Raw genomic sequence first — 13,710 nt, 5'->3', positions numbered from 1 at the left:
GCTCTGCTCCACCCAGAGTGTGTCCTTCTCATCTCTGCCTATCTGGACCTATATATTCTTCAAAAGCAGCCCAAGTCCTAACTCCTTAAAACATTTTCCTAATGTGCTAGTCAAATACAAAACTTACCAACTCTTATAATAAACTTCATAAGAGTATAAACATTTTCTATTTTGGTATATCTTATTTAATGATAATGATCATTAATTACTAAACTGTCCCTGCTCTGTACAACAGCTATCTCTACTCTGTATCAGCCAATCACAAGAAGCCATACCACAGATCAATTAAGATCACTAAGAATAAGTCTATTTTTAGGGATATTAATACTGACAGTAATTTTTTATTCTTCCTATCTCTACAGCACCTCTCACCACTATTAGATCAGCTTTTTATATTATCAACACAATCCTGCAGTTACTAAAAGTCTAATGAAATGGTTTTTAATAAATATAGATGCATATGTGTATGTATATTTAAGTGAACATATTTCCTAGCTCAGACAACTGAGCAGGCTTAGAAGCAATCATGACCTAGCAGCAATGAATACCCCTAGTGCCCAAACCTTGCTTTCTTATATTAATTTTCCAAATAAAGGAACTAAGTAAGGTTCTCTGAAAAAATCCAGGGTCAGGACAAGAACAGCGAACAAGGGAAATGGGGGAGACTCAAAGATGGAGAGCAGGATCACAGCTAGTGAGGGGGAGGGGTGGTGGGCAGAGGTTAGGGGGTTGAGGGATTGAACAAAAAGGAAATGGGACTCATGGACATGGACACAGTGTGGTGATTGCTGGAGGGAGAGGGTGTAAGGGGACTAAATGGTAAAGGAAAAAAATACAATATAGATCAATTTTTATAAAAAAGCATGAAACATTTTTGGTACCAAAAAATAAGGTGCTAGAAAAAATTATAGAAACGTGAAAAAAGATAAGGAGCCAATTTGCAAAGACTTTCAATAGGACACTTTCAACTAAAAAATAAACAATGACTATACTGAATAGAATGAAATACAAATCCATGAGTCTATACCGGTAGGTAAACAAATAATTACATAAGTGGAGGAGAAGGGAAGTTCGTCCTTATAGTAGAATTGAAACTAATAGAGGAAGAAGAAATAATAGAAATAGAAAATCACCAGACAAAAATATTTTTAAAAAATCATCACTAATCATCATTACCAAAGTTTTTCAAGCATGATTCATCAATGGATGCTAAAATTATGGTATGATGGATGAGAAACTAGTATGATGACAGATATTTACAAAATCTCAAAGTACTTCTTTACAAGATGCCTATCACATACAACAGGGAGGAAAAAACCAGAAACCTTATACCATAGAAAACTGGCAGACAACACTTTAACTAAGTGATCAAAGTAAACATCACTATGGGCTTCTTGATATGATGAACTAAGGATGATATGACATCAATTCTCTGGTATTCTTGCCAAAAAATGAGTAACTTGAATTTAACAATGAGGAATCATCAGACAAATTGAGGGACATTCTAGAAATCATTTTGCCAGTATTCTTCCAAAGTGTCAACATTATGAAAGGCAAACGAAAACAGAACCATTCCAGACTAAAGGATATTAAGAAGATATGACAACTAAATACAAAGTATAAGCTAGATAGGATCCTGAACCAGAAAGGTGACATTACTAGGACAAATGGTGAATTTTGAAATGTTTACAAGTTAGATGGTTGTATTGCAACAATGTTAATTTCCTTATTTTTATAATTGTACTGTGGTTACATAAAATGTTAACATTGGGGGAATCTGGGTAAAGGTTATACAGGAATTATTGCTGTAATTATTGCTGAATAACTGTAATTGTTGTATAAGTCTAAAATTATTTTTTAAAAAGGCAAAGAAAGTATAAAAGCCCCATGAGTAAATATGCTTGGCACAGGTAAGCACTCAAAACAGTTAACTATTCATATTGTAATTCTCCAGTATATTAAGCCTCCTGACTTCTTTGTTACTCATTTAGTAAATATTTTACTGAGTGCCTACTATGTGCTCAACAAACAGAAAAGGAAGGTAAGAAGCAAGCAAGCAAGCCAGACAGCCAGGCAGAAAGGCAGATTCTTACTTATTAAGAGATTCCTAGAACAGCTGAGAGTGTCCACTTCAAATACACTCCTGTCCATTTACATTCTTACTCTTTCAAACTGAGTAATTCCAAGCCCTACCTAATTCTTGATTTCCACTTTCCAAATTCCTGTCCCTTGCTTTGTTACCCAAATGCCTGTATTTTAAAACATGGTTCAAATCCCAGCTATTTGACTTTGCCCATAACTTAGTCTTTCTGACTATTCCTATTTATTTATAAAACTGAGAAGTCTTCAATCAACTTTATAGGGTTTTTGAGAGAATTAAATGGGAACAAATACAAGTAACCAGCACACAGTATGTGCTCAAAAAATGTCAGTTGCCTTTCCCTTACAGCTGACCTTTATACAGCTGGCCTTTATACAACACAGGGTTTAGGGGTGCTAACCCACTGGCACAGTAAAAAATCCATGTATAACTTATTTCTGACACTCCCAAAACATAAGTTGTCCTTTGGTGTCTGTGGGGTAGGGACCCAGGACTTCCCATCTCCCCAGGTGAATACCAAAATCCACATATGCTTAAGTCCTCTGCATAAAATGGTATAGATCAAATGTGTATAGTCAGTGGACTCCCAACTTCAGATGGAAAACAGTACAGGTATTTACTGGGGGGAAAAACACATATATGTAGACCAATGCAATTCAAACCCACGTTGTTCAGGGTCAATTGTATTTTCTAATTGTAGGATTCTGAAGTGTAGATCAACAATTCCTTTACTAATCTCTAGGTGAACCCCTGCTCTATTTTCCAAAGAAGCTACTTTGTATTTTTCACCTACATATTTTAAAAAGTAAATATAAATAATGTATTTATTTTATCCACTTTAACAGCTTCAGTATGCACTGAAAATTCAAATAACTAAAAAATATGCATAACTTCTTCCTCTTTCCCAAACATCAAATAATTCTAACAGTTTTTCAAAACATTATCTAGATTTTCTCATTCTGCCAACCTCAAAACTCAAGTTTCCAACATCATGCTATGCTGCCACCTATTGGCTGTTACCATATTTCCATCATTTTTGAAATCCTAAACCAGCCTTAAAACATAAGCACAATCACATTAAATTTAACACAACTAAAGATATATACTTCGCAATTTACATTTTCTGAGCTTCTATTTTTTCTAGGCTTCCTATTTTTCCATTATAGATGTTATAGCTGTCGCTGAAGAAAATAAACACCGAAGTATTGGTAGTGAAGTGCCTAGTGGACAAAACCGCTTTCCCAGAACTAGACATGTTGTCAAATGGAAATGAAAACCAACTAAAAATTGTAGGACTACAAACAGTAAAAACAATTTTCACACGCTCTATGATTCTACCATGCTTTGCTATTTCTGTACTTGTAAAAATATTCATACAATATTTTATCCTCATATACCAATGGCAAACTCAATCATATTAAAAGAATGTATTGAACTCAACTATTGAACACAGAAAAGCTTTCTGCCCAATCCTATCCTGAAAAAAGGCAATTAATAGTCATTTCTTCTATTATACCCAGCTAAATAACTTGCTCACCTTGGCTGGGTGACCTAATTAATTGAAGCGTTGTCCCACAAACAAAAAGGCTGTGGGTTCTATTGCTGATCAGGGCACATACCTAGGTTGCAGGTTTGATACCCAGTCAGGGTGTGTACAGAAGACAAACCCATTGATGTTTCACTCTCTTATCAATGTTTTTTTCTCTCTCTCCCTTCTTCTCTCACTAAAATCAATAAATATACCCTCAAATGAGGATTAAAAGAAAAGTGACATGTTCAATAAATAGTCATAACATGTCAACACAAATGCAAACACACACAGAGAGTTTAAAATGATGAACTTCAACTTCATTGGCAGTTGCTTAATTGCTGGTTTCTCTTTTTCAAATCACATTAAATTTCAAAACACTTTCCTCATTAATAAAAAAACAACAAGAAAAACAGACCACCATGAATAGTTACAACTTTTTCTTATAGTAGGCAAGTAAAAGATGTCACAAAAGAAGAACAGTAAGAAGCTCTTCAACTTGCTTTCAGATTTTAATGCAGCTTGCTGACAATGGTAAAAGGTAATACAGTGGTTATATGCAAGGGTACAAAGCACACAACATGGTTCAGTCTTCAGAGGCTGACAGTATAGTCAGGAATACAAAATTCAAACATAGAAAAGGATGAACAAAATAAGGCAGAGTATTAACTGAAAAATAACTCCAGTTATTTTTTTACACAGTAATATTTACACAACAGTATGAAGAACTGAAACAGTAATAAGAGCAAAGGCACACCTTTATAGTAAAGGAGGGCCTTAAGCTAAGAGTAACAGGAAAAAGGAATTTTAAGCCATTAAAAATAATGGGTACACAATGCTGTAATCCAAATAGTAAACATATATTTGGAAATATGTGATCAAACCAGTTTAGCTGATAGAAAAATACGTAGAAACTAGTGGGACATCATTAGACAAAGAAATGGACTGAATGGTAGAAGGTACTAAGTCACCGAGCATTAGGCTAATGAATCCAAAGACAATGAGAAAGTCTATGGAGACTCAGTAGAGTAACTTGTCCACATTATTTGAGGGGTGAGGGTCAGGGGGAAGGAGGTTAACCCTGTTGCAGTGTTTAACAGACTGAAGAAAGCTGAGAGACCAGTCATGTTATTTCGGTAGTTCAGAATAATACCAAAGATCTGAACTAGATGAATGTGGGGAAAAAAGAATGAAATTTGGTATGACGGGACAACTGAAAGAGCCTGGTCAATGATTTGAAGTTAGACATGTACAAGGCAGAGGAAGGAATTCAAAATGTTTCCAAAGCTTTAAAACTAGAAATAGAATTATCACGAAAAGAAATATAAGATGGAGGATGCTGGGAAGATGGCGACGGAGTAAGATGGAGCTGATGCTAGCTCCTGTACTCATGGGTGAAAATCCTGGCACATCTATAGAGAAACAGCACAATAAACCATCGGTTACCCAGCGTTTATGAAATTAAAAGACCAGAGATTGTGACCAAAGCTGAAACACCAGACGGTGGCAGAGTCAGCTACTGGAGCTGGGTCTCACGTGGCCCCTGTGCTGCCGCCAGAGCAACAGGCCTGGGAGCCGGGGAGTCAGGTATGGGAGCCGGACACTCTAAGCCCCTGTGACGGTCCTGGGAGACAGAGGAGTCAGGAACCGGAGCGGTGACATTCTTGGCCCTTGTGCCGATGCCATAGCTACCGGCCTGGGCAACGGAAGGGTCAGTTGCAGGAGCTGGGATACCAAAGGCCCCTGTGAAGCCGACATAGAGATAGGCCTGGGCCCTGAGGAGCCAGCTACAGGAGCCCGGACGTTCTCAGCTCCTGTGCTGCTGCCATAGCGACGGGACTGGACGCCGGGGAGTCAGGTACAGGAGCCCGGACACTCCAAACCCCTGAGACGGCCCTGGGCGGCAGAGAGAGCCAGATACGGGAGCCGGGACATTCCCAGCCTCTGTGCCGCTGCCCTAGTAACGGGCCTGGGTGCTTGAGGAGGCGGCTACTAGAGCCCGGACATTCAGCAGTGGTAGGCGACCAACGCAGGGACCAGCGCGAGGACCAGCGCGAGTGTAAGTGGAGACGAAGAACATCAAGAAACTTCAAGGAGTCTGCACCACTGAACTTCACAAGGATCATACCACAGTAGTTTACACCATAAAACCAGGGTTTCAGAACAGATCAATTTTAGAAGCAGAGACTAACAAGAAGAGTCTCAAACAATGGGAAGACAAAGAAACAATCCCCAAATGAAAGAAAAAGCAGAAACTTCAGAAAGAATGTTATATGAAATAGAGGCTGATCAACTATCAGACAGTGAATTCAAAGCACTGGTTATTACGAAGTTCAAAGAGCTCACAGTGAACTACCAGAAACTACAGGGGAACTACAATGATCTCTCTGCAAACTACAGCAACATGAAAAAGGAAATGGAAACTATCAGCAAGAGACAAGAGGAAATGAAGAATACAATTTCCGAATTGAAGAACACAGTAGAAAGTTTCCAAAGTAGGATAGATGAAGCGGAGGATAGGATTAGTGAGTTGGAGGACAAGGTAGAAAGCATCTCACAGAAAGAGCAAGAAAATGAAAAGAGGCTCAGAAAGAATGAAGAGGGATTAAGAGAAATGCAAGACAATATGAAACGTAATAATATCTGAATAATAGGAATACCAGAAGGAGAAGAAGAAGAACAAGGGATAGAAAATGTATTTGAAAGAGTAATGAGAGAAAATTTCCCTAATTTGATAAGAGAAAAAGTCTCACAAATCCAGGAATCACAGAGAGTCCCAATCAAGAGGAACCCAAGGAGGCCCACTTCAAGACACATCATCATCAAAATGGCAAAATTCCAAGACAAACAGAGAATCTTAAAGGCAGCAAGGGAGAAAAAAGAAATAACATACAAGGGAGCCCCAATAAGGTTAGCTACTGACTTCTCAATGGAAACACTTCAAGCAAGAAGAGAATGGCAAGAAATATTCCAAGTAATGAGAACCAGAGGCCTACAACCAAGGCTACTTTACCCACCAAGGCTCTCAATCAAGATAGATGGCCAAATAAAGAGCTTCCAAGACAAAAGAAACCTAAAAGAATACGCCTCCACCAAACCAGCTCTACAAGAAATACTAAAAGGACTGCTTTAAGGAAAGGAAGGATAAGAGGGAGACGGAGAGGAACACAGGTACAAAAATGGCAATGAATAAGTCCCTATCAATAATAACCTTAAACATAAATGAATTAAATGCTCCAATCAAAAGACACAGAATAGCTCAATGGATAAGAAAGCATGACCCACACATATGCTGCCTACAAGAGACCCACCTCAGGACAAAAGACCATCACAGACTAAAAGTGAAAGGCTGGAAACAAGTTTTCCAAGCAAACGGACAAGAAAAAAAGCTGGGGTAGCAATTCTCATATCGGACAAAATAGACTTCAAAAAAAAGGCCATAAAGAGAGACCCAGAAGGTCACTTCATTATACTCAAGGGAAGAATCCACCAAGAAGACATTAACATTGTAAACATATATGCACCAAACATAGGGGCACCCAAATATATCAAGAAAATCTTAGAGGACTTCAAGAAAGATATTGACAGCAACACAATTATAGTAGGGGATTTGAATACTCCACTATCAAAAATGGACAGATCTTCCAAACAAATTATCAACAAAGGTATTGTGGCATTAAACAACACCCTAGATGAAATGGACTTAACTGATATATATAGAGCCCTTCATCCCAAAGAAGCTAAATACACATTCTTTTCAAATGCACATGGAACATTTTCAAAGATAGACCACATGATAGGACACAAGACGAGCCTCAAAAAATTCAAGAAAATTGAAATCATACCAAGCATCTTCTCTGACCACAAGGGACTGAAATTAGAAACCAACCCCAAAGAAAAAAACCCAAAGCACCCAAAATCATGGAGACTGAATGGTATGCTATTAAACAACGGATGGGTCAAGAATGAAATTAGGGAAGAAATCAAAACGTTTCTGGAAACAAATGAAAATTATCTCACAACAACCCAAAACTTATGGGAAACAGCGAAGGCAGTCCTGAGAGGGAAGTTTATAGCAATACAGGCCTACCTAAGGAAGACAGAAACATTACAAACAAATGACCTTACTCTACGCCTGCAAGAACTTGAGGAACAACAACAAAGAGAGCCCAGAGCAAGCAGAAGGAAGGAAATAACCAAGATTAGAGCAGAATTAAATGACATAGAAACTAAAAGCACAATTTTAAGGATCAGTGAATCCAGGAGTTGGTTCTTTGAGAAGATAAACAAAATAGACAAGCCTTTAAGTAGGCTCATCAAGAAAAGAAGAGAGAGGACACAAATAAACACAATCAGAAATGAAAGAGGAGAGATTACAACTGATGCCACAGAAATAGAAGGGATTGTAAGAAATTACTATGAAGAACTGTATGCCAAGAAATTTGAAAACCTAGGGGAAATGGACACATTTCTAGAAAAATACAATCTTCCAAAACTCAGTGAAAAAGAAGCAGAAAATCTAAATACACCAATAACAGCAAAAGAAATGGAAGCAGTAATCAAAAAACTCCCATCACACAAAAGCCCCGGACCAGATGGTTTCACAGGAGAATTCTACAAAGCATTTAAGGAAGAGCTAACCCCTATTCTCCACAGACTATTCCAAAAAATCCAGAAGGATGGAAAACTCCCAAATTCTTTTTATGAAGCCAGCATCATCTTAATTCCAAAACCAGATAGAGACACAACAAAAAAAGAAAACTTCAGGCCAATATCGCTGATGAACATAGATGCTTAAATCTTCAACAAAATATTGGCAAATCGCATCCAATAATATATCAAAAAGATCATACACCATGATCAAGTGGGATTCATCCCTGGGATGCAAGGATGGTTCAATATTCGCAAATCTGTAAATGTAATACATCACATAAACAAAAGCAAAGACAAAAATCACATGATCATATCAATAGATGCAGAAAAAGCTTTCGATAAGGTACAACACCCATTTATGATAAAAACACTCAGTAAAGTGGGAATACAGGGAGCATTTCTCAAAATAATAAAGGCCATATATGAGAGACCTACAGCCAATATCATACTCAATGGGAAAAAACTAAAAGCTTTTCCACTAAGATCAGGAACAAGACAAGGTCGTCCACTTTCACCACTTCTATTCAATATAGTATTGGAAGTTTTAGCCACAGCGATCAGGCAAGAAAAGGAAATAAAAGGCATCCAAATAGGAAAGGAGGAAGCAAAACTGTCACTGTTTGCAGATGACATGATAGTGTACATGGAAAATCCTATAGACTCTACCCAAAAACTGCTCGAACTAATTAATGAGTTTGGCAAAACAGCTGGTTACAAAGTCAATATCCAGAAATCAAAGGCATTTTTGTATACCAACGGTGAATCAGCAGAAGCAGAAATAAAGAAAAAAATCCCATTCGATATAGCAAAAAGAAAAAATAAAATATCTGGGAATAAACCTAACTAAGGAGGTAAAAAACCTGTATGCAGAAAACTACACAGCCCTGAAGAACAAAATCAAGGAAGACACAAACAAATGGAAACATATACCTTGTTCATGGATTGGAAGAATTAACATCATCAAAATGTCCATACTACCCAAAGCAATATACAGATTCAATGCAATACCTATTAAAGTACCAATGGCATATTTCACAGACATAGAACAAACACTTCGAAAATTTGTATGGAACCATAAATGAGCCCGAATAGCAGCTGCTCTTTTGAGAAAGAAGAACAAAGTAGGGGGGAATCACAATACCTGACACCAAACTGTATTACAAGGCCACTGTAATCAAAACAGCCTGGTACTGGCATAAAAACAGGCACAGAGACCAATGGAACAGAACAGAGAGCCCAGAAATCAACCCAACTCTCTACAGTCAATTAATATTCGACAAAGGGGGTAGTAACATAAAATGGAGTAAAGATAGCCTCTTCAACAAATGGTGTTGGGAGAACTGGACAGCTACATGCAAAAAAATGAAACTTGAGCACAGACTTACACTATATACCAAAATAAATTCAAGGTGGATAAAAGACTTAAATGTAAGTCGTGACACCATTAAAGTCCTAGAGGAGAACATTGGCAAGAAAATCTCAGATATTTCACGCAGCAACTTCTTTACTGATATGTCCCCTAGAGCAAGGAATGTAAAGGAAAGAATAAACAAATGGGATCTCATCAAAATAAAAAGCTTCTGCATGGCTAAAGAAAACAGTATTAAATTAGCAAGACAACCAACTGTATGGGAAAGCATATTTGCCAATGATACCTCAGACAAAGGTTTAATCTCCAAAATATACAAAGAACTTACACGACTCCACCCTAAGAACACAACCCAACCCAATTAAAAAATGGGAAAAGGACTTGAACCGACACTTCTCCAAGGAGGACATACAGAACATTCAGAGACACATGAAGAGATGCTCAATATCGTTAGCTATCAGAGAGATGCAAATTAAAACCACAATGAGATACCACTTTACACCAGTCAGGATGGCTATCATAAACAAAGCAACAAACAACAAATTTTGGAGAGGTTGTGGGGAAAAGGGGTCCTTAGTTCACTGTTGGTGGGAGTGCAGACTGGTACAACCATTATGGAAAACAGTATGGAATTTCCTCAGAAAAATAAAAATCGACCTGCCTTTTGACCCAGCAATTCCACTGCTGGGATTATATCCTAAGAATCTTAAAACATCAATATCAAAGAACCTATGCACCACAATGTTCATAGCAGCACAATTTACAATAGCCAAGAGTTGGAAGCAACCTAGGTGCCCATCAGTAAATGAATGGATCCAAAAATTGTGGTACATATACACAATGGAATTCTATGCTGCAGAGAGAAAGAAGGAGCTACTACCTTTTGCAACAACATGGATGCAACTGGAAAGCATTATGCTGAGTGAAATAGGCCAGGTGCTGAAAGACAAATACCATATGATCTCACCTTTAACAGGAAGCTAAATAACAAAACAAACAAGCAAGCAGGAAAAAAAAAACCAACAAAGACACTGAAATAGAGAACAAGGGGATAGTGACCAGAGGGGAGAAGGAAGGGAAGTTAAGGGGAAAAAGGGGGAGGGATTTGGAGGAACAAATAGGAAGGACACAGGGACGAGAACTAAGGGGGGTGGAAATGGGAGGGAGGTGGGGAGCAAGGGGCGGGGGAGGCTGGGATGGGAAAAATAGACAAAAAACTGTACTTGAAAAATAACTAAATAAAAAAAAAAGAAAAAAAAAGAAATATAAGATGGAAAACCACTGTTAATAAATTTTCCAACAGCTGAAGTGTTTCTAAACCCAAATTCTATTTGTTTATTTAACACAAAACAGTAAAACACAAACCCAAAGGTAGCCAAGTTCTGCAACTGAATATTAACAACATCCATGCTCAGATATTATGAAGAAACATCCTATAATACTAAAACATAAACCACATATCATAAATATACGTGAATTAGTAACTACTTGATCCAGATCCATGTTGCTGTTCATTTTGTACAAATGACTCTCATTACTTGAATTATCATACATTTCATATTTAAAATAAACAAGTTTGAGGCCTAATTAATTATTCTGCCTAGTGAATTATATAAATAAAAGCAATGCATGTTGAAACATAGATTCTCAACAGGCTAATCAACAGACCAGAAACACTAAATTGCAAACTAAGTTACTGTCAAATCCTTTATAAATAAATACGAATTCATACCTTCCTTTTCCTATGTCTCCAAAAAAGTAATCAAATTCTGAAAAAATAAAAACTACAAAATACCACACTAGACAAGTTTCATGAGTTTCTTGGTTACCTTTACTTTATCTCTTCTCAAGCAACAGAACAGACAATTTTCATCAAAAGTCCAATCAGAAATGCTTTCAGGTTCACAGTCTGCAAAAACAGTAGGAATAAAAAAATTAATAGTCACAAACATTTTTCAGGAAACAAACGAGACTGTCAAAAATATTATTTTAACAACAAAAAATCCTCACTAAGAAGTAGACAGGTTCCCATTTGTGTTAAGAATCTTAACAGCAACTACTCACTAGTTAATGTACCATATTCATACAAGTATCTGTACTATCAATTAAACACAAGAAGATGCTCACATGGATGTAGCTTTAACCAACATAAATTGTGAATAAAAAGGAAGAGACTGAGGATTAAATCATCAAGGTATCATGTTACCAGGATGATTTTTAAATACCAAAAAAAAGATTTTGAATACCTTTAAATAAACTGAGATCTTTTAATAATGCAGGTCCAAACAGCCCTTCAAGAATACTTTCAAACCCCGAAAGGATGAAAAAATCCATTATTATAGTATTCCCTATTGTAATTGGATATTAATGTTACAGGAAAAAATGACGGTGTTTTTTCCAGTTCTTGAGGATCCCAGATTATTACTGAAGAGATGCTAAGGAAAGAGTGTCAATGGCACATCTAAAAGGAGAATCTGTATTTTTGTCAATGATTAACATTCAATACAAATTCAGAGCACGTTCCAGAACAATACAAAACAGACAGTGCTAGAAATAATCAATGAAAAATGGAAACTAAGATTCTCTTAACATCTTACAAAATCCCAAATAAGCTCTTTACATAACATTCAAACTCCATTTTAAAAGGTACCTTTCCCAATGGAAGAGTCAGACTGCTTCAAAATTGCCACAACATTGTGGATTAAACAAAATACCATGCTTCTAAATATCAATGAATACAAGAGATTTTCAAGCTAATAGTTTTTTGAAGAAGGAAAATTCTTACTTAAAACAATACCTATATCACTACAGGAAAAAAAAACATTGCATATTTTAACAGAAAAATACTTATTTGATTATTTCACACTGTCACAATAACTACTTACTGGTTCCTTTATGATGCTAGAAACCAGTAATTACAAATACCAAGAAATATAAGAAGAAATTTAAATACACCTGTACATAAATGTTTAAACTATTATCATCCTGTAATAGTATAAAGTAGAAAATGAAACACACACTAAACAGTTTCTAATTTACTTAATCAAATACTGCTGATGGATGCAATAAATAACAATTAAAAATATTTTTGTCATCTTGTTGTTTTCTATGGGTTAGTTATTAAGAAGAAAAAGAGGGTCCTGCCTGGTGTGACTCAGTAGATTGAGTGCCAGCCTGCAAACCAAAGGGTTGCTGGTTTGATTCCCAGTCAGGGTACGTGCCTGAGTTGTGGGCCTGGTCCCCATTTGGGGGTGCAAGAGAGGCAATCATACACCAATGTTTCTCTTTCTCCCTCCCTTCCCCTTTCTCTAAAAATAAATAAATAAATCTTTTTTTAAAAAGGAAAAAGAAGAAGGGAATTAGACTGTAACTCTACACAACATTACAGAAATAATGGATTAGAGTAGTGGTTCCCAAACTATGTGTGATGTACCTCACTGAGTTCCAAAGGGTAATAAAGGATACAGGAATCCATATGTACTTTAACTATAACTTTTCGAAGGAGTCAGTGTGTCTTGTGTATTTTGTATACATACTACTTTTCAAAGGTATGGAAATGTTATTCTAATTAAGAAAGCATAAAAAGTGTTACTGAATTTCTAGTAACACTAGTTAGGAGCACTATGAATTCTGTCACATAATCTATCACTTAAGGATTTATGACTTTTCATTATTAAAAAGTACTTTTATATTCAAAAGGGAGTGAACACTAATTTAAAATACTATAGACAGGGGGATATGTAAGGTCCACACATAGGTATCATTTCCTTATCACAAACCCACTCACCATAAAATGTGTGGAAGGTCAGATAAGATGGTCCCTGGAAACAGTATTTTATCTGGTTGTAAGAACAACATTGTGCCCTGGCCAGGCAGATCATTTGGTTAGAACATCACCCCAAAACATCAAGGTTGAGGGATCAATCCCAGTTAGGGGGCATGTAAGAATCAACCAATGAGTGCTTAATTAAGTAGAGCAACAAATCGATGTTTCTGTGCCCTACCTCTCTTTCTATTTCTTCCTCTTCCTCTCTCCCCCACTCTTTGTCCCTTCCTCTC

At 36.8% G+C, this 13,710-nt stretch overlaps 1 protein-coding gene across 9 annotated transcripts in view; it reads right to left on the bottom strand.

The window, feature by feature from the left end:
* The window catches only part of LCOR (ligand dependent nuclear receptor corepressor), a 150,823-nt gene that overhangs the window by 68,128 nt on the left and 68,985 nt on the right, over nucleotides 1-13,710 (bottom strand). For 8 of the 9 annotated variants that reach the window (XM_037138919.2, XM_037138924.2, XM_037138925.2 and 5 more), the window contains one exon: nucleotides 11,481-11,560. The exons of the other annotated variant lie outside the window; for it this stretch is intronic. In XM_037138919.2, the coding sequence (XP_036994814.2) occupies nucleotides 11,481-11,560 (80 nt within the window). The remainder of the gene's footprint in view (nucleotides 1-11,480; nucleotides 11,561-13,710) is intronic. 9 annotated transcript variants of the gene reach the window in all.

Source organism: Artibeus jamaicensis, unplaced genomic scaffold (assembly GCF_021234435.1).
Source record: "Artibeus jamaicensis isolate MK-2021 breed Jamaican fruit bat unplaced genomic scaffold, CSHL_Jam_final contig_252, whole genome shotgun sequence".
Taxonomy (NCBI): Eukaryota; Metazoa; Chordata; class Mammalia; order Chiroptera; family Phyllostomidae; genus Artibeus; species Artibeus jamaicensis.
Note: the sequence above shows the minus strand (reverse complement) of the source record. Positions and strands in the feature narration are given on the sequence as shown.